The sequence below is a fragment of the Tripterygium wilfordii genome, chromosome 14 (assembly GCF_013401445.1).
Source record: "Tripterygium wilfordii isolate XIE 37 chromosome 14, ASM1340144v1, whole genome shotgun sequence".
NCBI classification, from domain to species: domain Eukaryota; kingdom Viridiplantae; phylum Streptophyta; class Magnoliopsida; order Celastrales; family Celastraceae; genus Tripterygium; species Tripterygium wilfordii.
This window is the reverse complement of record NC_052245.1, coordinates 12,028,676-12,055,626: the sequence shown is the minus strand read 5'-3', so window position 1 is coordinate 12,055,626 and position 26,951 is coordinate 12,028,676. Positions and strand designations below refer to the sequence as shown.

Here is a 26,951-nt window from a genome sequence, read left to right as displayed (position 1 = left end):
GGATTAGGATTTTAGATATATAACTTATGTTAAAACTTAGTTTAATCCGAATCGTAAAAATTCGATCATTTGGACCGGACATAGTTTTGCCACCCTAGGAACGACTAGACCAGACATGAAACCGTATGGCGAGTGGCGACCATGATGGATGAATGGGCTTGGGCCTTCGTGATCGTAGTAGTTTCAGCTGGGCCTTCAACGTGTTTCCCAACTTGATTCAATATATGGCAAAAATGATTAAAAAAAAAATCATAACTTCTTCTGTAGTCTTCCACGTGGACGTTGGGCAGCCTACGGATATCCCTATAAGGGGTATTAACGTCAGTCCAAACCCAACCTACGTGCAGCTAAAGCGCATACACTCATTAAACTACTTCAATGGCTTCATCGATTGTTTCTCCAATCTCAATCTTACCCTCACAAATCTCTACTTTCCCATCGATATCCCTGTCGTCTCTGTCTCACTCTCAGATCCATCGGAGACATCTCTCCCTCCTTGTCCGAGCCGGCCGACTGAATCGTCGTCGAAAACGTCGGAAGCTTCCTGACACCGACATGTCTGTTTCCGTTCCCGTTACGGCGCGCTCTCATCGGCGCGACAGTAGCGATGAGCCATTGTTAGATTTTCTAACTTCCAGTAAGTTATGTTTTACTAATTACTGCTCAAACTGGCAGATTTTATATTTGTAGGTCGATAGAAGCCCTAATATAGCTATGGTTTTTGTAAAGCTCGAATTTCAGAGTTTAATGGCATTAATAGTAACAGTATTTAATAGAGATTGGCATCAGCTTGACCTAACGTTTCAAATTTCGGATGGATTAGGTGCTGGAAACGACAATATCTTGACCACGGAAGTAGAAGGAGAGACGAGCTCTTCTAATAAGCGCAAAGAAAGATATAGTAGTGACGCAGTGAAATTCTTTGGAGTTGATTTGTCGCCGGATAACGTTGCAGTTGCTATGGTGTATTTTGTTCAAGGTGTTTTAGGCCTCGCGAGGCTGGCTGTCAGTTTTTACTTAAAAGATGATCTGCATTTAGATCCTGCAGAGGTATTTATTTTACTTTTGAAACTGTTTTCAGTTGCTGGTGTACAATTTTGGTAACAAGCTTTTCCTTTTGTTTCTTATTGCATTAAGATTTTGGTATTAATGTCGCAGCATTAGTAAAGTAGTGAGTCGAGTATTACCGGTGAGTCTGCTTTGATATCTTGAAGGACTGACTAATTACATGCTTGACTAGACAGCTGTGATATCTGGCTTCTCAGCATTGCCATGGCTTATCAAACCTCTTTATGGATTTATTAGGTGAATTATCATCTCAAACATATGTTTTTCTTTTCCTTTTGCTCCTGCTGAATAATGGATTATTTGATAACTTTAGTAAGATGTCTTTCCAAATTTTAAAAGAAAACGGGATTATCTAATGCTTGTTAGTGGTTTTTTGATTATTTCATTTGCAGTGACTCTGTCCCACTCTTTGGTTATCGAAGAAGGTCCTATTTGGTTTTGTCAGGGCTTCTTGGTGCACTCTCCTGGAGTTTGATGGCCACCTTTGTTGACAGCAAGTATGATGCTGCTTTCTGCATACTTCTTGGATCTCTTTCTGTTGCCTTTTCTGATGTTGTAAGTGTATTCAGCTCTTTATTGTTATACTTGTTGTAGAATGGTGGGAGGTATTGTTGATGAATGGGATCAGTTTAAACTTTAAACGAAAAATGTAATTTCCGGTGGACATTCTGTTTGGTCACTTGTCTTGAACTAGAATTGAGTGCTATCAAAACATTCAGTAGTAACTTGTAGGATTGCCAGAAAAGGCTGTTAGTAGTAGACTAGTAGCTATGGGGTTATATATGGAATTTGGATTCATAATGAAATAAGAGTTGTGGGCATTCAATAGTACCGTAAATAGTACCATAAATGGTACGCCAAAACTAAGTTGGACTTATTCATGTGAATAGCGCAGTGTATAAATATAATAGTTAATGATCAGGGTAGAATAGGGTTTTGCAATAGAGTATAGGTGAGTTTACTTGTAATTAACTTGTGACCGATGAATGATTGTATGAAAAAAGAAGAGAGAAATAAAGCTCATAGTCTCACCTGAGTCTTGTAAGGTCCAGCATAGAAGAGGAATTGACGAAATTTACCATCAAGAATTTGTAAATCTTGAATAAAGCAGTTTTATTCAATTTTTTTGACTTGCTTATGCAAGGTGTCATGGTCTACAGGAATCAAATTGTGATTCCATATGTGAGAATATGAGGCTTCCAATCCTAACAGAGAAATTAATTTACTACACCAAAAGGTCTTTTGATGGCTAGGGCAGAAGAAAAACTCAAAGTGTGTAATGGTGTGAACATTTGGAATATTCATTTCAATAGAGTTTCGCAGAGTCTTTCATGGTCCGACCTAGAAGAGAAGTTGATGTCATTTTACCTTCAAGAATTTGCAAACCTTGCGTAAAAAGTTCATTCAAATACTTTCTTCAGTTTGTTATGGACTGCATAGTAGTGCATCCTTGTGTTGAAGAACCAAATCAATTGCATGATTCTACTTGTGGAAATGTAGGACTTAACAAGGGAACAAACATACGTGCAAGAAATATCTCCTTAATGGCCAAGATGGAAGCAAACCAAAAAATGGGTAAAGGTGGGATTAGTTGGAATTTTCTTTTCATTGGGGAATATAATAACTGGGATGGAAATATTTAATTTATTTGAAATGTTTCACAATACAAGACCAAACTTTATTTTTTTCCCAGAATGGAAATGTTGAAGATGCTTTGAAATGGTAGTGTGGTGTCTACAGGGTAAGGAACACCTGCTTGACTTTTTCAAGAAGAGGGATGAGGTGAGTGTTCCCCATGACAGTATCTCAGACATCAAAAATATTGAAAGCACAATGTATTGCCTTGCTAATAGATATGTGTTTCCTGCAAGAAAAAATAGTCGGTGGCGAGCCATTTTAAGCTTCCTTGTGGTCGGGTAAGCCAACTACGGGAATCGTCCATTTAATGGGAATTTCTTTGGTTGTGGCTGACAAAGTAGAGGAAGAACTAAAGATTTGGTGATATTGGAAAGGGATTGGAGGAGGAATAGGAATTGTAGCTTCTATTCTTTTGGTCAGGGAATAGAAGAAAAATGTTTCAGGCGGTGTGGCCAGTATATATGCTGGTTCATGTTGTTTAGTGGGATGATGGAGTTTAGGTTGGCTTGAATGTTGATGCTCCTCGTCTGTAATTCTAAGGCAATTATGTTTGAATCTCTCCTAATATCTCATAGGGACATGCTCACACGCGAATCATATTCACTTTGAAGCATTTTTAATTGCTATTCTTTACTTAGACGTTTCAATCAACTTCAATTCTTACATTGGAAATCATGTAAGAGGGTTACTTCTTCTTGTAGGTTGTAGATTCTATGGTTGTAGAGAGAGCTCGTGGTGAGTCACAAAGCATGTCAGGATCTCTTCAATCTCTATGTTGGGGATCATCAGCTTTTGGTGGAATCGTGAGTTCCTACTTTAGTGGTTCCCTGGTGGACGCTTATGGTGTAAGGTAGCTAAGGTGGCTCTTGTGTAAGGGAATAAGATTTAGAATTGATTGTCATTTCAAGCTTCATGTTTTGACAACTTCATTGTTTCAGGTATGTTTTCGGTGTTACAGCATTGCTACCACTATTAACATCTGCTGTTGCTGTTCTGGTGAAAGAACAGCGTGTTCTTAGTAACCCGAGAGGACAGAATCTTCCTTTGGTGGCTGTTGGTTTTATTGAAAGCTCAAAGCAGAGTATCGTTCAGTTGTGGGGGGCTGTCAAAGAACCCAATGTCTTTCTTCCAACATTATTCATCTTCCTTTGGCAGGCAACGCCACATTCAGACTCTGCCATGTTTTACTTCACGTATGTGCTGTTTTGTTAATTATCGTTTTTTTTACTCGATGTGGTTATTCTATATTGAAGATTCCTCTGAACATTTTAACATGAACTTCCAATCTTATTTTTTTTAATTTTTTTTTCTTTATTCAGCACAAATAAACTTGGATTCACCCCGGAATTTCTAGGGCGTGTCAAGCTTGTAACCTCCATTGCATCATTACTTGGTGTTGGTCTGTATAATGGATTCTTAAAAAATGTTCCACTGCGTAAAATATTCTTAGCAACTACTGTGGCTGGTACAGCTCTGGGGATGACTCAGGTTTGTTTTCTTGTTCGTTATCAATCAAGGTTATGTATCATTCACCTTTGAATATATTGTGCATTTCATACAATCTTTCTTGCATTGAAGCATTTGTATATTCATTATACTACAGGTTTTTCTCGTTACTGGATTGAATAGGAAGTTTGGCATAAGTGATGAATGGTTTGCAATTGGGGATTCTTTGATTTTGACAGTACTTGGTCAGGTAGTACAATAATTATTCTTGATCCTATTTACTTCTTCAATTCTACATTGTGCATTGCTGGATTTAGGGTTGATCTAGATTCTTGCTGTGGGTCATGTAGGTTGTGCTCATGATTTGGGTTTCACATCTATATTGCAAGACAAGTATCAGAAGCTTAGTGGTTAGAGAATTGCTAGGGAAATAACTGGTGAAAACTTGAGAAAAGAAAATGTGTTGGACCTCAGGAGAAACAAAGAATTCTTCTCTTGAAAGAGCTGAGAAACTGTTGGGTTCCACCAATTATCTTATGAGTTAGATACTTTACTTCATTATGTCATTCTTCTTATGGTAACAACTGCAAAATGATCTGCATCATTCCATGGTTCCTATCTTCCACTGCTTTTCCTTTATGCTTGTTCAGAACTAATTTAATGTTTTTATGTTGCAGGCTTCTTTCATGCCTGTTCTTGTTCTGGCCGCTCGACTATGCCCCGAGGGTATGGAAGCAACACTATTTGCAACCCTCATGTCGATATCAAATGGAGGAAGTGTCCTGGGAGGTCTTATTGGTGCTGGTCTGACCCAGGTGTTTGGCATCACCAAGGATCGATTTGACAACTTGGCCATTTTGATTGTTCTCTGCAATCTGAGCTCATTGTTGCCTTTGCCACTCCTTGGCCTCCTCCCCCCAGATAATAGTAGTTCTTCTGATACAACAGTCTCCAAGGAGAGCGGAGATATTGAGATGAAGTCGAATTGAATTCACGACCTTGTCCTACTAATCTAGTATTTACACGTTTCACCTTCCCAGTTAATTTAACCTTTTCAAGCTCCCTCTTGACTTGAAATACGTAAGCTTCTTTCCACACCTGTTAGTTACAGACATGAATGAGAGATAAAGGTCTGGTAAATATCACTCGTTCTTTTTTTGACATGGGAACTGCCAGTTTGCGTAATAGCCCGCAAAATCTCTATGTTCTTTGTTGTAACGAAAATGCAAGTATCTCAATATTTTTTTTGTTGTTGAGATGAACGTATATTATCTATGTGAAATCGTGAGTCCCTCATGGTCCGTATCTATCCCAATTTTTGAGGCAAAAAATACTGAGATCCGTAATAATTCTATCAGGACGGACGGCAGGACCTGATACATGTTGCATTAATACTTAATTCCACCTGTGACTAAGGTATGTTCCTTCTCTTTTTCTACTAAGACGAGAATATGAATGAATGCCCATGGATATACCTGGCCTACTTATTATTATTATTGTAGTTGTGTTTCTTCAGATATACGGCGGAGGCAATAATGTCCCAAAAAGCTTTCACAATTCACATGGGAGGGAGTTGGGAATGGTTGTTGCTTGTTGGAGTCCCCCAAATGATTGAACCAAATTTAATAACAAAAGTTCAAATGTTAATATCTGAAGCAGGAGAGTGAATTGATTTCCCACCGAATTTGTCAGTCAATTAACATGGAAACCATTCTGGAGTCCTGTCTAATCATTTAAAGTACAGATGACATGTTCCTCCTATCACTTCAAAATTTAAGATGATGAAGATGATTTCACTCTTAAAAGACCCAATTAGTATTGAGGATGACTTATAATTGGATTTTCATTCCTATTGCAATACCACCAAGTTAACCTAATGTAACGAATGTTTTTTTTTTTTTTTTTTAAGTTGTGAGAGAAGTGCAATATAAGAACTTTCAAGATATCATTCATCTCAATATTATTCTCGTCCAAACTTGCTTAACAACAAAGTTTTAATGAGATTTGATGGATTAGTGTTGATATCATCACACCCATGTAATGAATGTTCATTTTATTTCTATTTGCTTTGATAACCCAAATCCAATATACAATTATTGCTCTCATGATTACAATTTGAGACAAAATGAATTGACAAAATGGCAAAATCATTGTGAGTAGACGATGAGGAGTAGTTGGTAAACAATGATGATTAGTAGGATTATTTAGCTATAATAACACAATAAGAGCAAAAGCGTATCAACTTGTCTTTTTCTTTTTTCTTGGATTAAAGCCAATATTCAGGTGCAAGTGCCAAATGATTGACAGGAATATATAGATAGAGTAGATAAGGAAGGGGGTGTTGGGTGTGAGTTGCGATGTGAAGAACATTAAATATAGCCTTTCCAAACTCTCAAACCTTCCCACTAAATTACACATAATTTCATGTGATGATTAATGGAATCAAACAAAAAAACCCATGTGAATAATATTCGTTTACAGTCACACAATGGATATAGAGCCAAAACATATATATATATGAATTGAATATTTATATGCACAAAAGAAGCTAACACAAACTGCTCTAAATTAAAACAAGACATCACTAAACCAAAGATCATTCTTAATTATAGCCAATGCTCATGTCACAAGATTCTCTAAACAGAAATTAAAGGTTTAAATGTTAGGTTAATTAACCCTATTTTTTATTGTTCACTCTCTTCAAATATCTTTCTTGATAAAATAAAAAAAACAAGTTATTAATAAAATAATCTAATATCTCAAAATGAACTTGGGTCCATTCCCATGCGAACTCAGCCAGCATTATTGAGTAGTAGCATATTAATTGGAAGTTAGATCGGATTGCATTAATTTCCTTAATTTTTTTTTTTTTTCATTTCATACACAACAGTAACATACAAACTAGTCTTTCAAAATTGCTAGTCATCATGACCATCTAGACACTAAGAAGAGAAACAGTAACAATTGAAGGCCACTGGAATTGCCGGTGATCTACCAGACAAGTTTTCGCATGCTGGGATACATGACACTGACCAACCTATACAAACATATATAAACATATGTATACATGTACCTATAGAGAGAGAGAAATTGAGATTAGCAACCCCACATGCAAGCTTGGCCATGCATGGCTAGCTACTCTCTATTATTAATCAAGGACAACACTTGGTAAGGTCTTAGTTTGATTGTTTCACATGTATGCAGAAGACAATGGGTCGTTGGTTTGTGTGTGTGTGTGTGGGAGTTGATGCATGTGGAAAAATGTATTATATGTAGTGGTGCAATTAATTGGGCCAAACCTAGCAATGATTTTGATCTGAGCCAATTATTATTCAACTTTGTCGTTATTGCAACTACCCCCACTTCATTAACACACTTCTCAATACTCAATAGTGGTTTCTCTTTTTGGCTGAAATTATTACAACTTTTTATTATATACGATGAATTAGATATATAGTACACATGCATGGTTTCATATATAAATGAGAGTACTAATTATAATCACAACAACAATATATATATATATATATATGTGTGTGTATTTATAATCAAAGGGCTATCTATTATTGAGATTTGCATGTAACGAAGGTTTTATGTATTATTAGTCCTTGAGTGGGGGGACACTTATAGGATATCTCTGCATGATACATGCATGTACAGAATGGTATTATTCAATGTATTTTGTGATTAGCATGATTAATAATATATAATTAGAAGTAATAATGTGTTGTGGACTCAATTAGTTAATTTTCTTTTCTGATGGATTATTAAAAAAGGGAACTGGCCCTTTAGACCTGATCCAGTGGAAAATCGTGTACCAAAGATTCTGCAATAAACTAGAGCAAGTTTGGAGACTAATTACTCTCAACATATACATATATATGTATATGTATATGCATATGTATATGTACTATGTATATGCCACAATGCATGTATATATGGGCAATATCTTTTTGACTCTTTTGAATGCAATTATATACATATTTGAGTAGTTTGACTGACCAATATGCATGCATGATATTGATACCCACTCAAAGCAACTTGCTTTGTAAGGAATCAAAATTTATATGATGAGAATTCATTTTCAATAATTATATATGTGTTCGACAGCCTAGCTATTATATATTATACTATCTTGGAGGCATTGAAGTTTGAACAAAAATAATGCACAATTGATCTTGAACTACATAAACCCTAGATAGATAGATATATAGTTTGATCTTTCCTTTTCTGTTATTGCAAAATAACACCATCCAATTTTGTGCATACACAATGAAGGGTGACCAATATGGTTGCCGACCACGAGTCTGAATTTGAGAAGGATATATCAAACTAAATCAACCCCAAAACAACTAGTTTTATTGAAATCAACATAGGATAGTATGGTAGAGATGTCGCCTAGACAAGGCACAACACTTTAATGTGAAAATTAATGTGTGTGTACGTACACACATAAATTCTCCTACGCGCACCTAAATACACATCATTTTTTAAGGGTGTGAATGAATAAAATGACAAGTGGGGCCCACCGCTTATATATATATATATATATATGTTAGTGTGTGTCATCTTATTTAGCTATAATAGTTGATTGCCTTTTATCTTTCGGTGATGCTAAGATAAGGTCACTGTGATGTCATAAAGGGAAACAAAGTAAGGCAATTACTACATCAAATTAACATAATCATTCTTGGTTAATTGGCTTTTGGAGCTGAACACTTTTATAATTTGAAGAAATTGAGAGGGATGAGAAGAATGTGGTGAGAAATAGAAGGAGGAGGTGAGAGGTTTTGAGTCCAATCCACGTGAGTTATTGTCCACACATTGAGCCTAAGGCCCTTGTGGTTTAATTTTATCCTTCTAAAAGGCGCCCCAAGTGCTTGGAGATGGACCCTAACTTATAAACTGCATGTTGGTGATTACCAAATCGACGTGGGATATTTTAAGTTCAAAAATGATAAACATCAAAGTTGTTGGATTCCAGTTATTCTAACTATTGAGTTGTACGTATAATCAAATTAGGGTATGATGGAAAATTGGTAAATTGAGAATGGTAGAGGAAGAAAAAGGAAGGAGTAGTGTAGTACCCGATTTTCGTCCGGCTAAAATACAAAAAAATACAAAAATGAGAAAAAACACAAAAATGCAAAAAAAACACATTTGTTGTACCTATAAGCCCATAAATATTCTCTTTCTTGGATTCTTAAGCCCACAAATACTCATATCTTAGCCCAATTCATACCAACCTATGTTCAACATTTGTTGGCCCATTTCATGAAGAGCTAATTTGCTTGTGTCCACTACCATCTTGACCAATGTCTTGATTATCATTTGAAAGCCCACCACATGATTTGTCAAACCCATTACTATTTCCACCTATACATATATACACATATATGTATATCTCTCTTGACATCATTCCATGCATCACCATCATTTTAGTGCAAATTGATGTGCAACTCCACTTAAATTCAATGGTGGTGACTCCATTTACATTCAATGGTGGTGAATCCATCATTTTAGTGCAAATTCAATGGTGGTGACTCCATTTACATTCAATGGTGGTGAATCCACTTACTTAGTGCAAATTGGTTATTCAATGGTGGTGACTCCACTTAGGTTGCCATGGTTGGTCATTCAATGGATGGGTAGCTCCTAATTTCCTATAAATAGAGAGCTAAGGGAGAGAACTAAAAGAGGAGAGCAAGATAGAGAGCTAGGGGAGAGAGCTAAGGGAAGAGAGCAAAAATAGAGAGCTAGGGGGGAAGAAAAAGAAAAAGAGAGAAAGAAAAGGGGAGAAACTTCTTGCTATCAAGTTCATCAATCATCAAGCTTTCCTGTTATATTTTTTGCTACAACAATCTTCTCCAATGCGAGCCTCTACAATCAAGGACTTCAAACTGCAGGATTTTCAAGACCCTAATCTGTCCGAGATTAGCAGACTGCTTTAAACTTTGAATTTTGCTCTGAAATTTTGATATAGTGTTTATTGAGGTGTTGTGACATTGTATATAAAATTTCGTTGCATTTCGACCTCATTTGATAGGTGAAATCAGAGTTGAAAAATCTGTACGCAGTGTGTGGTTTGAAAATCTGTTTTGTGCAAATCTTGATTCTTTGATATGTTGTCATTTCAATTAAGGAAATCATAAGTTGGTATTTAAAATTAAACCTATCAAAAGTTGGTAGGGCATTTTATCATTTACACCATAAGTTGGTGTTCAAAATTAAACCTACCAAAAGTTGGTAGGGTATTTTATCATTTACATCATAAGTTGGTATTTAAAATTAAACCTACCAAAAGTTGGTAGGGTATTTTATCATTTACATCATAAGTTGGTATTTAAAATTAAACCTATCAAAAGTTGGTAGGGCATTTTATCATTTACACCATAAGTTGGTGTTCAAAATTAGCCCTACCAAAAGTTGGTAGGGAATTTTATCATTTACACCATAAGTTGGTGTTCAAAATTCAACCTACCAAAAGTTGGTAGGGTATTTTATCATTAACACCATAAGTTGGTGTTCAAAATTAAACCTACCAAAAGTTGGTAGTGTGTCTCCAAATAAAAACTATCATAAATTGATAGTAATATTCCAAGCTATTTTTTCAAACATTATCATAAGTTGATAAGTGTGTTGAAAGTAATAATTCAAACTTTAACAATTATATCTTGCAAAGAGCAAGTATCCATAAGATAGCCATGAAATTAATTAGGGTAACTGTTTTCAAACGGGAGTTGTGGGGTGCCTAACACCTTCCTCACACTCAATCGATCCCCGTACCCTTTTCTCTGGTTCGCAGGTTTTTACGGTGTCCAATTGCACCTTAAATCAATTGGTGGCGACTCTAAACATTTTTCATCCTCTCAAACGTCGGACTGCGTCGTGACCCCGGTTGCGACAACTGGCGACTCTGCTGGGGAAATCAGGTTTTTTAAACCTAAGAGGGTCAAGCCCATATGATTAAATTGATTGGCTACGGTTGCTTCTTTTTGTATGATTAATTGTTTGTTTCCTTTATATGTCAGAGATGTTGATTTATTTTGTTGTGATAAAGTATTTGTCATCTCATACATTTATACTCACTGTAGCCTACCAGCTGGGCTCTACCTTTAGTATTAGAGAGGGTTGACCACTATTCTCGTGAGATTCCGTCTCCGCATGGGTAGTGGAAGATATCCTCACCGGATCGACTTCCCTTAAAAGTTAAGGGAGGAGCTTTTGTCCCAATAGTTGGGATTTTAAAAGCAACATGATCTGGGGCCTCGCGGAATAGTTAGATAAACTTACCCAAGCACTTTATAAAACCCTAGATCCATGTCCGAAACCTCCAGAAATTTAGGTTACCCCATATAATGGCATTTTTATTTTTGTGTGATTTATTCATTTACCGTTGACGTTTTGTTTTACACATTTTTAATTGTAATTTCCATTACTGGTTTCTTCTCTCATGCATTCACGTAGGTATAGTCATTGCATTTTGTCAAACTAAATAAGTTCATAGTCATGCATGAAAAAAAAAAACAAAAAAAAAAGAAGAAAAAACACCAATTCACTCATGTCTTTGCCATCCTTATTACACAAGATTACAGTTGTGAATTGCTAAAACAATGAAAAATGAGCAGCAAAAATACTGGGGCAGTTTTTGAGGAAATTGACTCTTAATTTTTTTGTTGATCGAGTTGGAATGGATCATTCTTTGTCTGATTCTGAGGAGGTTCATGTTTTGGCTATCGATGACAACCTTGTTGATAGAACGGTCATTGAAAGGTTGCTCAAGATTACTTCTTGTAAAGTGACTGCGGTGGATAGTGGAATAAATAGTACTTCAGTTTCTGGGATTACACGAGGAGAATAATTGTTCTGTTGGGTTTGATAGTTTGAAGATGGATTTGATTATCACCGACTACTGTATTCCTGGAATGACAAGATACAAGTTGCTGAAGAAAATCAAGAGATCGTCTGCCTTGAGAGAGATTCCAGTGGTAATCATGTCATCTGAGAACGTAGTGACTCGATCAACAGATGCTTGAGAGAAGGAGCAAAGGATTTTATTGTAAAGCCAGTGAAGTTGTCAGATGTGAAGCGCTTGAAAGGTTACATGACCAGAGATGGAAACCAAGAGAGATGCATCAACAAACAAAAGAAAGCTTCCGGGGACTTGTGATCTATGTTCATCATCATCATCACCGTCACCGTCATCCTCCACTCTTAGCTCTCCGCCCCCATCGCTGTCAGTTTCTCCTTCACTACCACCATCACCATTAGAGTCATGTTCTCCACCATCGTTGGAATCTCTTATCAGACAGCTTAGAAGGTCCTGCTGGGATTAAATCCTGATCGTCTGTTATGTACCCTGCCTCACTGTGCAAATATTCGTAATTTCTTGGGGAGTGTGAAAGTTTTTTTTATTATTATTATTATTCTGTTTTATTTTTATTTAAGTTGAAAAAAAAGAGAAAAGAAAAAAAAAGAGAAAGAAAAAAGTTTGTCCTCAAACGGGAAATGAACAGTTGAGTGTGACAGTTTTGTTTTTTATTATTATCTAGTTGAAAAAAAGAAGGAAGAAAAGAGTTGTCCTCAAGCGGGAAAATAACAGTGGAAGGTGACAGTAAAGTGAGTACTGATGTGACAGGCACCGCAAATGTCTTCGCATATGCAGAGCCATCTTCGTCTTCATCTCAATCTCAATCATTTCTGGCAAAAGCGTGTTTTCTCTCTGAGCCATCTTCATCTCCGTCTCCATCTTCACAATCATCAAAAACAAAATGTTGACCTAGACGCTAAGTCTTGGTCCAACACTTCCTTCATATTCCATTCGTATAAATATTCAAAAGTAAGAATCAGCAAAAACCAATTTCTTCCTCAAGAAATCTTCAAGGATGGATACTCCTAACTCTCCACCTGCAAAAAGGTCTAGAACTGATGAAGGTTCTACTTCTAAAGAAGATGAAGGTGGAAATGATCTCAGATCCAACCTCTCCCCTATAAGGGAAGACGAATACGAAGACGATCCCCAGGAAACTATCGAATCTCTACAAGAAGCTTTGAGGGAAATCAAAAGGAGACTTAAAAAAGCAACCGACAAAGTTCAAGACTACAAAAGGCAACTTATGGTTTCAAAGCATGCCATACAAGGTGTTCGATATATGTCATGGGGCAGACAAGCAAGTACTCATGACCCAGATAAATTGCACGAAGCAATCACTGAGATCACAGTACAACTTGGATCTGTTGCAGATGGAATAGACAGTGTTCTTTATACCCTAGAATAAAATTCCTGTCCAACAGTATGATTATTACTATGTATAAAGGGCAGTGGTTTGATATTGGGAAGATCTATCTGGCCATTATCTTCAAAGCCAAGGATTTTGTCGAGACGAAGCCAACAAAGGCGGGGAAGTTATTTTTCCCACGGCTTATCACAAGGTTGCTTTTGTTCAAAAGCATTCGACCTCCTCGGCCTCAAGCATCTTTGGGATATCAGGTCACCATGCTAGAAAGAAGGACATGGCGTCAGAGCATCAACCATTTGAAAACAACTTCTGCTGGAAAGAAGCAGACCCAAGAAGGTCACTCAGTATCACCACCTAGTGATTCCTCATCAGCAGTTGCAGCATCTCCACAATCAGATCGCATCCGTGCAGCGATAGCCCGGCTAGAGATGGGGCTACAAACACTAGAAGAGGGACAGCAAAGGCTGGAGCACATGTTGGCCGCAGTCATGGATATGGTACGGAAGTCCAAACACTAGAAATTTTGGGGAGTTATGTTTTAAACTCAGTAACTGGACCAATTTGGAATTGCCAGATTCTGTCAGCAGCCTTCAAGAGTAAAATCCATCTGCACTACCATCTGTGGTCCAGCTCACGGCCATTGATTGGGTTTTAATAATGAGCATGTCTTTACTTTACTTTGATAAATTTCTCTAGTACAGCTTTTGCATGTTCAATGCTTCCAGTTCTCATGTTTTTGATGCTCTGTTACACTCATCATTCCTACATTTATTTGCCCAATTCCCGTGTTTTTGATGCCTTTGTTACATTCATCATCCCACATTTATTTGCCTTTATTTGTCTATCACTTGCAAATTCCAAATCTTGCAAATTCCATTTTGACAGGATTGAAATTGATGATAATGAAAAGATGAACCGAATGAACCAGATTTTGGGGCACCCATTAACAATGTCGAGTTTGACTTGAACATTGAGGATGAATCTGAGATATAGTCAGAAATGTTGAAACAAGTTTAATCAAAAAGAAAAGATAATTCAAATGGATGAGGTTGTTAATTTGGGGTTGGAAATTTGAATTGGTGCAAACTTGGAAGATTAGAGATGAAATAAAGAAGCAATTTGATGCGGGATGTCTTGCTGTAGTAAAATTCCCCGAATGATATGGAAATATTGCACCAGTACTGAAGAAGGATGATTGTAATCAGATCACGATGGCACTAGAAGATAAAGAGGAAATTACTTTCATCACTTTATGTGATACCTTTTGCTATGAAGTCATGCCATTTGGTCTAAAAATGCAGGAGATATTTATCAGCAAACCAAGGTCATTCTGTTTCATGATATGATGCATAAAGAGATTGAAGTGCATGGGGATAACATAATTGCCAAGCCAAGTGAGGATGAAGATCACATGATTAACTTGGAAAAGTTTGTTCAAGAGGTTGAGAAGACGCTAGTTGAAGTTGAACCCCTCAAAATGCACATTCGGGACAATTTCAAGGAAGTTGTTAAGTTTTATTGGTAGAAAAAAAATAAAAAAAATATTCCCGCTAGAGTGAAAACCCGCAAGGGCGCTCTAGGCAAAAATAGGAAAAAAAAAAAGAAAAAAAAAAAGAAAAAAAAGAATTCTGCTAAAGTGAAAAAAAACCCTTATGGGCATTTTAGTTTGGGCTGCAAGATGGTTGGATCACGAATCTGTTGAATTGATGAGTATTGCCTGAGTTGGCTGTTAACTTGTCTCACATTGACATAGGTGGGAGTGCAAAATTAATTTCGTAATTGAAGGGTTGGAGATCAGTTAATTGGACATGCACCCAAAACTGGGGTAGATTTTGGGGTGCTCTTGATACCATCAGATATTTTACCTTGCTAAGGTGTTAGTCTGTTACATAGAAGAAGAAGTTTGTTGGCAGAAATGGAAGGTTCAGAGATAGCCTCATACAAGTCAGTTTTGATTATTGTTAATTGGGTGCACACCAAAATTGGGGCAATTTTGGTACAATCTTTGAATTATCACATATTTCATCTTGAATAAGTTCGGTTTGTCCTTCTTGCCTTTGACCTCCCTAATTTCTTGTACATATTTCATTCTAAAATATTTTATTACCACCCATCCTTTTCAATAAAAATTGTGAGGAAATTCATTTCTTCAATTTTGTGGTTTGTAGTCTCCTTTTACATATCTCAATTCAATTCTCATTTGATACTCCAAGAAACAAATTGTGAGGAAATTCATTTCTTCAATTTTGTTGCTTGTTGTCTCCTTTTCCACATCCCAATTCAATTCTCATTTCATACTCCAAAAATTTATCATTTGCTTTCAATAATTGACAAGCATGGCTGTACTTTTGAATTTATCACTGACAAAGTTTTGACAGGAAATATAATGAGTGCATCAGGACAATACTTTTGATAGGAAGTTGATGGATTTTGGCATCCTAAGCTGGAAAGGATCTGAGTGAAAAGCCTGAAGCTGAAGCAGGTGTTAGCAGGAAAGAGAAGCTCACATTCCTAAGCCGTGCAAAAAAAAAATAAAATTAAATTGAATAAAGAAATTCAGATAAATGGGTAGCTTTGAACTCAGATGCGTACGAACATGCAAATTTCAGGGAAAATCAATTGATTATGGGAATGCACATTGGAGAAGGAAAAGAGATAGCCCAAGAGCTAGAATCCAGAATGGAAAAAGGCCTTCACTAATCAGATTAGAGAAGATACATTGAAAGCTCAGTGAGTCAGAAGGTCAACCCTAACAGAGAAACAAATTTGGTTTAGCAATTCGTAATTGTGCGCTTGTTGGAGGATGGCAAAGCCTTGAGAAAACATGCATTCATTCATTCATGAGACATTCATAATTGAGCAAAATAGGCCAGTGCATGCATCATCGCTGCATAAATAAAATTTTCCAGGCAAGTCGGGAATGACTATAATGATCCCAAGCATCTTTTTCTCAAAAAAAAAAAAAATCAAAAAATCAAAAAAAATCAAAAAATCTTTTCCAGCCAATTCGGGAATGGCTACAATGATCCCGAGCACCTTTTTCTCAAAAAATCAAAAAAATCTTTCCCAGCCAAGTCGGGAATGGCTACAATGATCCCGAGCACCTTTTTCACAATAAAAAAAATCAAAAAATAAAAAATTTTCAGCCAAGCCGGGAATGGCTACAGTGATTCCGAGTACCTTTTCACCAAAAAAAAAAGTCAAAGATTAAAAAAAAAACATTGGCCAAGCCGGGAATGGCCTTGTGATCCCGTGCCCCTTTATTCTCTTGCACAAATATTTGGCCAAGCCGGGAATGGCCTTGTGATCCCGTGCCCCTTTATTTTCCTGCACCAATATTTGGCCAAGCCGGGAATGGCCTTGTGATCCCGTGCCCCTTTATTTTCCTGCACCAATATTTGGCCAAGCCGGGAATGGCCTTGTGATCCCGTGCCCCTTTATTTTCTTGCACAAATATTTGGCCAAGCCGGGAATGGCCTTGTGATCCCGTGCCCCTTTATTTTCTTGCACAAATATTTGGCCAAGCCGGGAATGGCCTTGTGATCCCGTGCCCCTTTATTTTCCTGCACCAATATTTGGCCAAGCCGGGAATGGCCTTGTGATCCCGTGTCCCTTTATTTTCTTGCACAAATATTTGGCCAAGCCGGGAATGGCCTTGTGATCCCGTGCCCCTTTATTTTCTTGCACAAATATTTTGGCCAAGCCGGGAATGGCCATAGTGATCCCGTGCATTTCAATTCTCGTACGAAACTCGGTTGACTATACCTTTGTTTGCCTTTTATGTCATAAAAGACATACAAAGGGGGGCAGCTGTAGTACCCGATTTTCGTCCGGCTAAAATACAAAAAAATACAAAAATGAGAAAAAACACAAAAATGCAAAAAAAACACATTTGTTGTACCTATAAGCCCATAAATATTCTCTTTCTTGGATTCTTAAGCCCACAAATACTCATATCTTAGCCCAATTCATACCAACCTATGTTCAACATTTGTTGGCCCATTTCATGAAGAGCTAATTTGCTTGTGTCCACTACCATCTTGACCAATGTCTTGATTATCATTTGAAAGCCCACCACATGATTTGTCAAACCCATTACTATTTCCACCTATACATATATACACATATATGTATATCTCTCTTGACATCATTCCATGCATCACCATCATTTTAGTGCAAATTGATGTGCAACTCCACTTAAATTCAATGGTGGTGACTCCATTTACATTCAATGGTGGTGAATCCATCATTTTAGTGCAAATTCAATGGTGGTGACTCCATTTACATTCAATGGTGGTGAATCCACTTACTTAGTGCAAATTGGTTATTCAATGGTGGTGACTCCACTTAGGTTGCCATGGTTGGTCATTCAATGGATGGGTAGCTCCTAATTTCCTATAAATAGAGAGCTAAGGGAGAGAACTAAAAGAGGAGAGCAAGATAGAGAGCTAGGGGAGAGAGCTAAGGGAAGAGAGCAAAAATAGAGAGCTAGGGGGGAAGAAAAAGAAAAAGAGAGAAAGAAAAGGGGAGAAACTTCTTGCTATCAAGTTCATCAATCATCAAGCTTTCCTGTTATATTTTTTGCTACAACAATCTTCTCCAATGCGAGCCTCTACAATCAAGGACTTCAAACTGCAGGATTTTCAAGACCCTAATCTGTCCGAGATTAGCAGACTGCTTTAAACTTTGAATTTTGCTCTGAAATTTTGATATAGTGTTTATTGAGGTGTTGTGACATTGTATATAAAATTTCGTTGCATTTCGACCTCATTTGATAGGTGAAATCAGAGTTGAAAAATCTGTACGCAGTGTGTGGTTTGAAAATCTGTTTTGTGCAAATCTTGATTCTTTGATATGTTGTCATTTCAATTAAGGAAATCATAAGTTGGTATTTAAAATTAAACCTATCAAAAGTTGGTAGGGCATTTTATCATTTACACCATAAGTTGGTGTTCAAAATTAAACCTACCAAAAGTTGGTAGGGTATTTTATCATTTACATCATAAGTTGGTATTTAAAATTAAACCTATCAAAAGTTGGTAGGGCATTTTATCATTTACACCATAAGTTGGTGTTCAAAATTAGCTCTACCAAAAGTTGGTAGGGAATTTTATCATTTACACCATAAGTTGGTGTTCAAAATTCAACCTACCAAAAGTTGGTAGGGTATTTTATCATTAACACCATAAGTTGGTGTTCAAAATTAAACCTACCAAAAGTTGGTAGTGTGTCTCCAAATAAAAACTATCATAAATTGATAGTAATATTCCAAGCTATTTTTTCAAACATTATCATAAATTGATAAGTGTGTTGAAAGTAATAATTCAAACTTTAACAATTATATCTTGCAAAGAGCAAGTATCCATAAGATAGCCATGAAATTAATTAGGGTAACTGTTTTCAAACAGGAGTTGTGGGGTGCCTAACACCTTCCTCACACTCAATCGATCCCCGTACCCTTTTCTCTGGTTCGCAGGTTTTTACGGTGTCCAATTGCACCTTAAATCAATTGGTGGCGACTCTAAACATTTTTCATCCTCTCAAACGTCGGACTGCGTCGTGACCCCGGTTGCGACAAGTAGTGATCCACATGTGCTTGGCCTTATATGAACATATATAAACATACATAGTTACCTTCTCCATTGAAAACGTTACAAGGTGATCAAATCAATGCCAAAAAGTGGTTAGCATTAGTACAAATACTGCCAAATGCATGCAATTGCAAGGTCATGTTTGTCAACCTCAGTTTTGTGTCTCATTCAACCGTCCATCCCTAGCAACTAATTAAACTCATCATCATACCAAATTCACTCACTTTTTCTTCAACTTTTTCCTTTTTTTCCCTTCCCCTTTTAGATTAATATTTATGTTTCTAGGTCAATGTTTGTATTGTATTGCATTGCACTTACGTCTTGTAAATTAGCTGAATAGTGGATTTAGTGGATTAAGAAACACTATGGTGTATGTAAACTATACTTAATTTCCTAACTATATATGGTAATTGGCTCAACAGTATGAAAATTAACCTATATATATAATATATATATCAACAATTCACAACCATCGGATGATGATTCATTGGCTGTTGAACAACCACAAGGGCAGTTGGTGAATATACTACAAATGGTAGATTGGCACGTAGTGATGTCGACCCTATTTTTTAATTTGTATATTATTTGATTCATCACTATATTAAAGTCAATACGTATTATAAACACTTTGTTTTTGGATAATCTAAAATAACATTATATAAGTTTATTTTTTGAACATCTGATATAGTCATAAACTCGGCCTCTCAAGGCCATACGCACAAAAGTTTAAGTTTTCCACCTGACGATAGTGTAAGTTGGACTAAAGCCCATGACGTGGTCATAATTGTATTACTCCCAGTCATAATCGAACTCAAGACCTCTTGAGTCCATACGGTTTGACCCCAGAAAAATTTATCAATTAGGTTATCACCAAAGTGGTTTAATAAGTACTAAACAAATATCCTTAAAATCAGAATAACAACAGATAAACACACAAATCAAGCCCATACCCCTCAAGCTCTAGCCACTTCAGTCTTGAGACCTATTAAGCCTATTACTTAAAATTAACATGTCCAATAAGAAAGTCTTTATTGGAGTTTATTTAAGTATTTATACTTTAAAGTTTCTAAACCTAAAAATATTTGAGATTAAAGTTAATTAAACAATCATAAACCTTAAAATCTAAACTCTAAAACTTCCTAAATCTTAAACCCCAAAGAAGAAAAACTAACCCTAAATTCCTAAACTCTAAATAAACTTTAGTCTCAGTCATTTTGTCAAGATCTAGAGGTAAAAGGAGACTCGAACTCGAAATCTCTATAAGATACCATTCACATGAATTTAATCTGAATTACTCATCTTTCTCACCCAATAAAGTCGTCTTACTTGGGAAAGACTGTATAGATATATATATTTAAGGGAAAGCTAATTCTGTTCAACGATGCCAACCGAAAGTAACCGTCAATCAAAAAAATTAAACTACACTAAAAATAAAGGACCCTTTGTTAAGCTTTAAATGCATAGATAGGGGGGCCTTTGTTGAGGCCCCTCTCTCCGACCAGCTTTGTCTCATTTTCCACTGCCCCATGTACCTTAGAACATGGAGGAAATCATGCCTGCTTTCCCCGCCTTGTCTTAATTATCTCTTTTTCTTCTCTATCTCTGAAACCAACCATAAAAAGCTCTCTCACAACTCTCAACTCTAAACCCACACTTGGGAAACCCCAATTTTTTCCAAGACCCAAATCATATAAATCAAAGAGCAAGAGATCAAAAAGGAGAAAGAGAGATACCCACTTTCTATACCATCATAGCCATCATAAACACAACCCACAAAAGCAAAAGCATCCATATTTTTATGGTCTTTTAAGGCCACACCATCAAGAAAGACTCTTTGTGTGATTTGAGGGGGAAGAAATGGAGATTGAGTCTGTTAAATGTGAGTGTTGTGGGTTGAAAGAGGATTGTACCCAAGAGTATATTAGCCAAGTGAAGGACAAATTTGATGGGAAATGGCTTTGTGGGTTATGTTCAGAGGCTGTGAGGGATGAAGTCAGTAGAGGGAATAATAAGACATTTGGGATGGAAGAAGCAGTGAATGCTCATATGTCATTTTGTGGGAAATTCAAATCAAATCCTGCAGTGAGAGTTGCTGATGGTATGAGGCAGATGCTCAGGAGGAGATCAGGTGATTTGGCTGCTTCTTCTTCTAAGAAATATAACAGATCAGCAAGCACTAAGTTGTACTGATCCTCATCATCAATGGAAGAGAAAAATAAAAAGAAAACAGAGTGGGCTTTTGTGGATGGAATAATAAGATTGTCAAAAACTTGCCTTGTACAGAGAGGATCGATGTTACTTCAGTAGAGGCTTCTTATTCCTAGTTTTTTTTTTTTGTTTATTTGTCTTTCACCACTTGATATGGCTAATGCTTTTTCTCTTCCTTTTCTTGCCAAATGAGACAAATTTTCCAGGAAAAAATTCTTAACCATATGTGCAACAACCAAAAAGTAGCTTTTTTTTTTTGCAAAACAGAGACATTTCTATTAGAACCAGGCTTCTTTTGATGGACTCTGTGCTTGTTTTTTATTTTCTTTATGAACCATCTTCTTCTTTACATATATCAGTTTTTATGGGTTAGTTCCCCAGCTAATTGAACTGTTTAAAGTAATCAAATTGAAACAAAGAAAGGCTGAATCTGGGTTTCTGATGCAGAAATTATTTTTTTCCTACTTTTGCCTGCCTGTACTAGTAAAGTCTACCAAGAACATTATGGAAAAAAGGAAAAAAAAAAAACCCTTTGTATATTTAAAGTCTAGGGTCAACCCAGAAGAACCTAATGCGAGAAATCTCGAATTATTTAAGTTTTATAGTGTATATTTAATGTTTTCTTTGATAATTCACACTTACTTGGTGGAAATGGATTGAACATGTTAGTGCTACTTTATTGTAATTTGTAGAATACTCAAAGTCAGGTCCACTAAAAAGTCACAGAAACCAGATTACAAGGGCATTGAATCTGTGGACAGCCAGATCAGCCTACATCTGATTTTCTGGTCCACCAAATTTCCTCTGTTGCATAACTAAACTTTAATTCATTGGATCAAGACTTCTCTTTAGTTAATGACACCAGAAAACAAAGCAATTAATGAGCTGAAATTGGTAGAGACTCTTCTATGATTTGTAAAGCCCAACAACGTCAAGGATATTGTCCGCTCTGATTCACGAGCCTGCATGAATTTGTTTTTCATAAACCGTCGACATTGGTTCTTAATCCCAGGTATTTAGACTTTCCCCAAGTGGAGGTAAGACCAAATTAGTACTAGTGCTTTGCTAATTATGGTCCATCGATGTGATTAGTTAATTAAAGGGTACATATGCCTTAATAATGCATATTTAGATGAATCACCAATTCCTTATGGTCAGGCACAGATAAGGAATTGGGTTCCTCAACCAACATCAAGAGTACAAGACTCATGAAATACTAAAAAAAGAGGGACAGAAAAAGAAAGAGAGTAGTTGTTGTACATTAGATGCTCTTCCTCCACTAATGCAAAGTATAGAAATAGAACATCTCCAGTTGTTTTAATTCTGTGGGACTAATCAAAGATCGATCTTGGATTTTATGGGTAGGAGAGAAATATGTCAAGTCCCAATCTTTGCACAGCATCTGTTGTTGTCTTGTCAAATCTTTGTGAAAAGTTTTTGACTTTGATGAAAATGATCCACTTCACACTTGGGAACTTATTCTTCAATCTTAACAGTTCAATAATGCATGGACCCATATTTGTTTTTTGCGAGTGGAATCAACAGGTTTGAGAAGCCCTGAATCTGATATTTGCGAGTCGAATCAACAGATTTGAAAAGCATTGAATATGATGTTCGTGATTCGAATCAACCAATCAATGTTTGCACAATTGATTCCCTGATGTGTAAAAAGAGGACATGCTTTCATATGGTGTATTCAATAGTCTTCTGGAGTATAAAACAACACAGGCAAGTGCAAGATATCAAGATAAATATAATCATACAGAATTCTCATTGTTGCACTTTGAAACAGTGGGACATCTCAATTTATAGACAAGTACTTTACAAAGGATGACGATGAGAAACATTTTCTATAATTTTTAAAGTGGTAAGAAATATGCACTCACCAGAAGTCCTTACAAGAACATGCTCCATCTTTGTAATGGTGGAACCTAGTTCTATCCCTCACAATAATTTCACTCTCATATACCTTTGAAACCAGCTTCAGGAAGGTATGGCAGTCTTCACATACCCTCAGGTTTTTCACTATGCGGATGCTCGACCCCTTTTCCCCACTTATCAGCCCATAACTGAGTGCCAACTTCTCACTATGCCATAAAACTACTTCCTTCTTTTCTTCCTCTTCTAAATCAAGTAAAATGTTTCGTGTATTAGGAGCATAACCAACCAGCTTCAACTTACCAACCACCTCGTCCAACTTATCGTAAATTTGATCCGCTTGTTCATGATTCCTATCTGCCACCAAGAACTCGTGTATGTCATTATTCAATTCTATCCTACTACAACCCCTCTCCTTAGATATACCTCTTTCTTTCATTAATTTCCTCACCTCCCCAACATCCTGCCACCTTCTATCTTTAGCATAAATATTTGATAAAAGAACAAGGGCTCCATCATGGTCAGGTTCTAGTTCAAGAAGCCGCTTGGCTGCAAATTCTCCCAATTCAATCTCACCATGGACTCGACAGGCAGCCATTAAAGATCCCCAGATGACGACATTAGGTGCCATAGGCATCGACTCCACAAGCTCAAGGGCTTCTCTCAAGAGATTAGCTCGACCAAAGAGGTCTACCATGCAGCCGTAATGCTCATGTTTAGGAGTGATGTTGTATTCATTAATCATCGATGAAAAGATTTTCCTACCCACTTCAACCAATCCTGCATGGCTACAAGCATAAAGCAGGCCGACAAATGTAACCCCGTTAGGTTCAACATTTTCATTTTTCATTTCATGGAAAAGTCCTAGAGCATTATGTGCATCCCCATGCATGGAAAATGCATTTATCATACTTGTCCACGATATCACATTTCTTCTTGGCATGTTGTTGAAAACTTCTCTTGCTCTTTCCAAACTCCCACATTTGGCATACATATCAACAAGCGCATTGTTGACGGCAACAGCTTTTCCGAACCCATTCTTATCCACATATATATGAATCTGTTTGGCTTGATCTAGCGCGCCAAGATGAGCACAAGCTGATACAACACTCAACATGGTTATTTGATCTGGTTTTATCCCCAAAACTTGCATTTCCTTGAACAAATTAAGAGCTTCTTGAGGCTGATCACTCTCAGCATAACCAGATATCATTGCACTCCAACAGACCATGTCCTTGTCAACCATATGGTTAAAAATCAAGCGAGCCATTTTGATCTGCCCCATTTTTGAATACCCAGAAAGCATAGCAGTTGAGACAATTAAATTTTTTGGTGACATCCTATCATACAATTCCTGAGCAGTATCCATGCGACCACAGTTTGCATACATAGTCACAAGAGCACTCTGTAAATAAGGGTCAAGGAAGACATGTTTTTCCTTGAGATATTCATGTATCTCCTTCCCATAGCTTAAATTTCCAGCACGGCCACAAGCAGAAATAATGATGGAGAGTATGATGCCATCAGGCTCGACATTAGAGCTTTTCATCTCTTCAAAAAGCTGGAAGACGTTATTGAAAAGGCCACTTTGACAGTACCTGCTCATAGATATCATAAATGGAAAAAGACTGAATTAACAATCAAAATCACCCAAATCAACAATGATCAGTATAATTAAATTTAGTGCTTCAGGTCGATGACCACTATTATTGAATGCCGACTTAAGTATGAGTTTCAAGAAGGTGAAATGAAACAAACATTAGAAAGATAAAAGATGGAATACACACAATAAACATCAGCATGTTTCTTTCCAATCATCGAAGCAGCCTCATTAGAAAAGCTTCCATACGATTGGTTTTTAGTGTTGGTAAATACAAAACTACGGAGGAAAGTTCACACAAGAAGAACTGTGTAACCAGCAAAGCAGAGAATATATTTTTTTTTCCATACCCATCCATCATAATACTCCACGTCACAACATCCCGCTGAGACATTTTATCGAACACCAACCGCGCGTCCATTATCCTTCCACAAGCAGCATACATCCCGACCAAACCCGTCTGCACAAACGGGTCCAACTCAAAACCCATTTTCGCTGCCAACCCATGTATCTCCTTCCCCTCATTTAGCCCCGACACCTTCCCTGCTGCCTTCAGCAGCGGCGGGAAGCTAAACCTGTCCACCCCCAACCCTTCTCCTCTTATTTCCTCATAAGCACAAAGGGTATATTGAGGTTTGGCGCTACGAGACAGAGCGCGCAAGAATTTGTTAGAGAGAGGAGACGGGGGAGTGGGGAAATGAGAGAAGACGGAGAGGGCATAGTCGAGGCTGGAAAGAGAACAGGAGGTGAGGAGGAGGTTAATAAGGAGGGAGTGGGAATGAGAGAGGTTGAAGCGGAGGATTTGGGCGTGGACTTGCTTGAGGTGGGAGAGGGAGGTGGCGGAGGAGAGGGCGGTGAGGAGTGCCGTATGCGTGGTGGTGGCAAGTGGCGGGGGATGAGGAGGAAGAGCTACTGAGAGTTGGGCTAGAGCCGACATTTCAGTCTTGGATTGGAGGTTTGGAGCGGAGTTATGGAGGGAATTGCAGTTATGGAAGGTGTTTGGGCCTTTGGGCTTCTTCGAATGCCCCCAACCCAAGTAACGAAAAGAACTAGGCCCAAGTAACAAATCGGTAAAGGCCGAAAATGGATTATTAATGGGCGAAGGCCCAGTACTCAGCCCAGCCGAAATTTTTTAATTTTCAAGGAGGTGTCTTCGTCGTCTTCAGTCTTCACACGGACTCCTTTTCGGTTTTGAGCTGCGATGAGTAATAACAACAATGGCCCATGCTTCGATGGAGCTTGAGCGAGTTCGTAGGTCTAAACAGGTAGTTTTTCTGTGACTTTGTCCTCGCAGTCCCATCGTTTTTTGGTTTGTTTGTTTTTGGGTCTAATCTGGAGAAACAATGTATAATTTGCCATCTATAATATTGTCATTTACGAGCAAACTTTGCTTGATGGTGGTTGGTGACTGAAAACCATGGGCGTCACTTGCTGTTAACGTTTAATTTGAGAGTGAAAATTTTGATTTATTTTTGAGGTCTTTAGATCAAGAAAATTGGCTTCGAAAATTTCCATGTTGGTAGTTAGTGCTGCCTCATTATCTTCTAGGCAGTTTTTTTATTTTTCTGAAAGAGAGATTGGCATCCCTTGAAGCAAAAGAGGATACCTTGAACTTGAAGTGAATAACAAGTTGATGGAAAAGAGGGAACAGAGACATTGCCCTTTGAAAATTTAATTTCTGAGGCACAAATTAATCCCATATAATTGATTTACTCCCTCAGACAAAGCAGTGAACTGACCCAGGATACAGGATACACTAATCTCTTTTTTTCATCTAGTTGAGCGATTAATACTGCAAGAAATTATTACATTTCATGGGATTTTTGAACTTCGGGGAGCTTCTAAAAACTGTCTAGTTTCTTAGTTTGATCAAGGCCTTGATAACGGTGCCGATGAAAGCTGAGCGTCAGGTATTCTTTTGTTTGAGCAAATCCATGTGAGTTGTGACGGATTAACTGTTGACTGGATATGGAAGTTTGTTTCTGTGAGCATTATTTGCTTTTGTCGATGGTAAAAGTATCTATAATGACTGTACATACATACATATATATATATATTGTGTGTGTTCGTGTGCGTCCCCGACCTTTTGTTACCTAAGGTTGTATGGTAGTTGGGACAAAAACATAATCCAAACATAGGATATACATTACATTTCCAGGAAGTTTCTTGGCAACTTCATTCCCTCCCTCCAAAAATGAGAAGAAGAGGACAACCCCTGGGATTTCGACTTAATGTCTTATTAGATTGAATAACAGTTACAGCAGTTTGAAGTGGGATGACAAG

General features: G+C 37.3%; 3 protein-coding genes across 4 annotated transcripts; 2 read left to right on the top strand and 1 right to left on the bottom strand.

The window, feature by feature from the left end:
• Positions 1 to 353: 353 nt before the first annotated feature.
• On the top strand, positions 354 to 5,454 carry LOC120014349 (folate-biopterin transporter 1, chloroplastic). The gene is made up of 9 exons (XM_038866279.1): positions 354 to 637; positions 824 to 1,050; positions 1,241 to 1,305; positions 1,461 to 1,623; positions 3,408 to 3,556; positions 3,645 to 3,899; positions 4,026 to 4,194; positions 4,310 to 4,402; positions 4,830 to 5,454. The coding sequence occupies exons 1-9, from the start codon at positions 379 to 381 to the stop codon at positions 5,139 to 5,141; spliced, it is 1,692 nt and encodes a 563-aa protein (XP_038722207.1). The 5' UTR covers positions 354 to 378; the 3' UTR covers positions 5,142 to 5,454.
• A 15,009-nt stretch (positions 5,455 to 20,463) lies between these two features.
• LOC120015637 lies at positions 20,464 to 21,379 on the top strand. The gene has a single exon (XM_038868144.1). The coding sequence runs from the start codon at positions 20,840 to 20,842 to the stop codon at positions 21,170 to 21,172; it is 333 nt and encodes a 110-aa protein (XP_038724072.1). The 5' UTR covers positions 20,464 to 20,839; the 3' UTR covers positions 21,173 to 21,379.
• Positions 21,380 to 22,364: 985 nt separating this feature from the next.
• Positions 22,365 to 25,610, bottom strand: LOC120014557 (pentatricopeptide repeat-containing protein At4g14820). 2 transcript variants are annotated; one of them, XM_038866539.1, is made up of 3 exons: positions 25,019 to 25,610; positions 23,077 to 24,666; positions 22,365 to 22,847 (listed from the first exon to the last, which is right to left on the bottom strand). In XM_038866539.1, the coding sequence occupies exons 1-3, from the start codon at positions 25,603 to 25,605 to the stop codon at positions 22,817 to 22,819; spliced, it is 2,208 nt and encodes a 735-aa protein (XP_038722467.1). In that variant the 5' UTR covers positions 25,606 to 25,610; the 3' UTR covers positions 22,365 to 22,816. The 2 variants fall into 2 exon arrangements, with proteins under 2 accessions (XP_038722467.1, XP_038722468.1); XM_038866540.1 differs by lacking the exon at positions 22,365 to 22,847 and having other exon boundaries at positions 22,943 to 24,666.
• Positions 25,611 to 26,951: the final 1,341 nt, after the last annotated feature.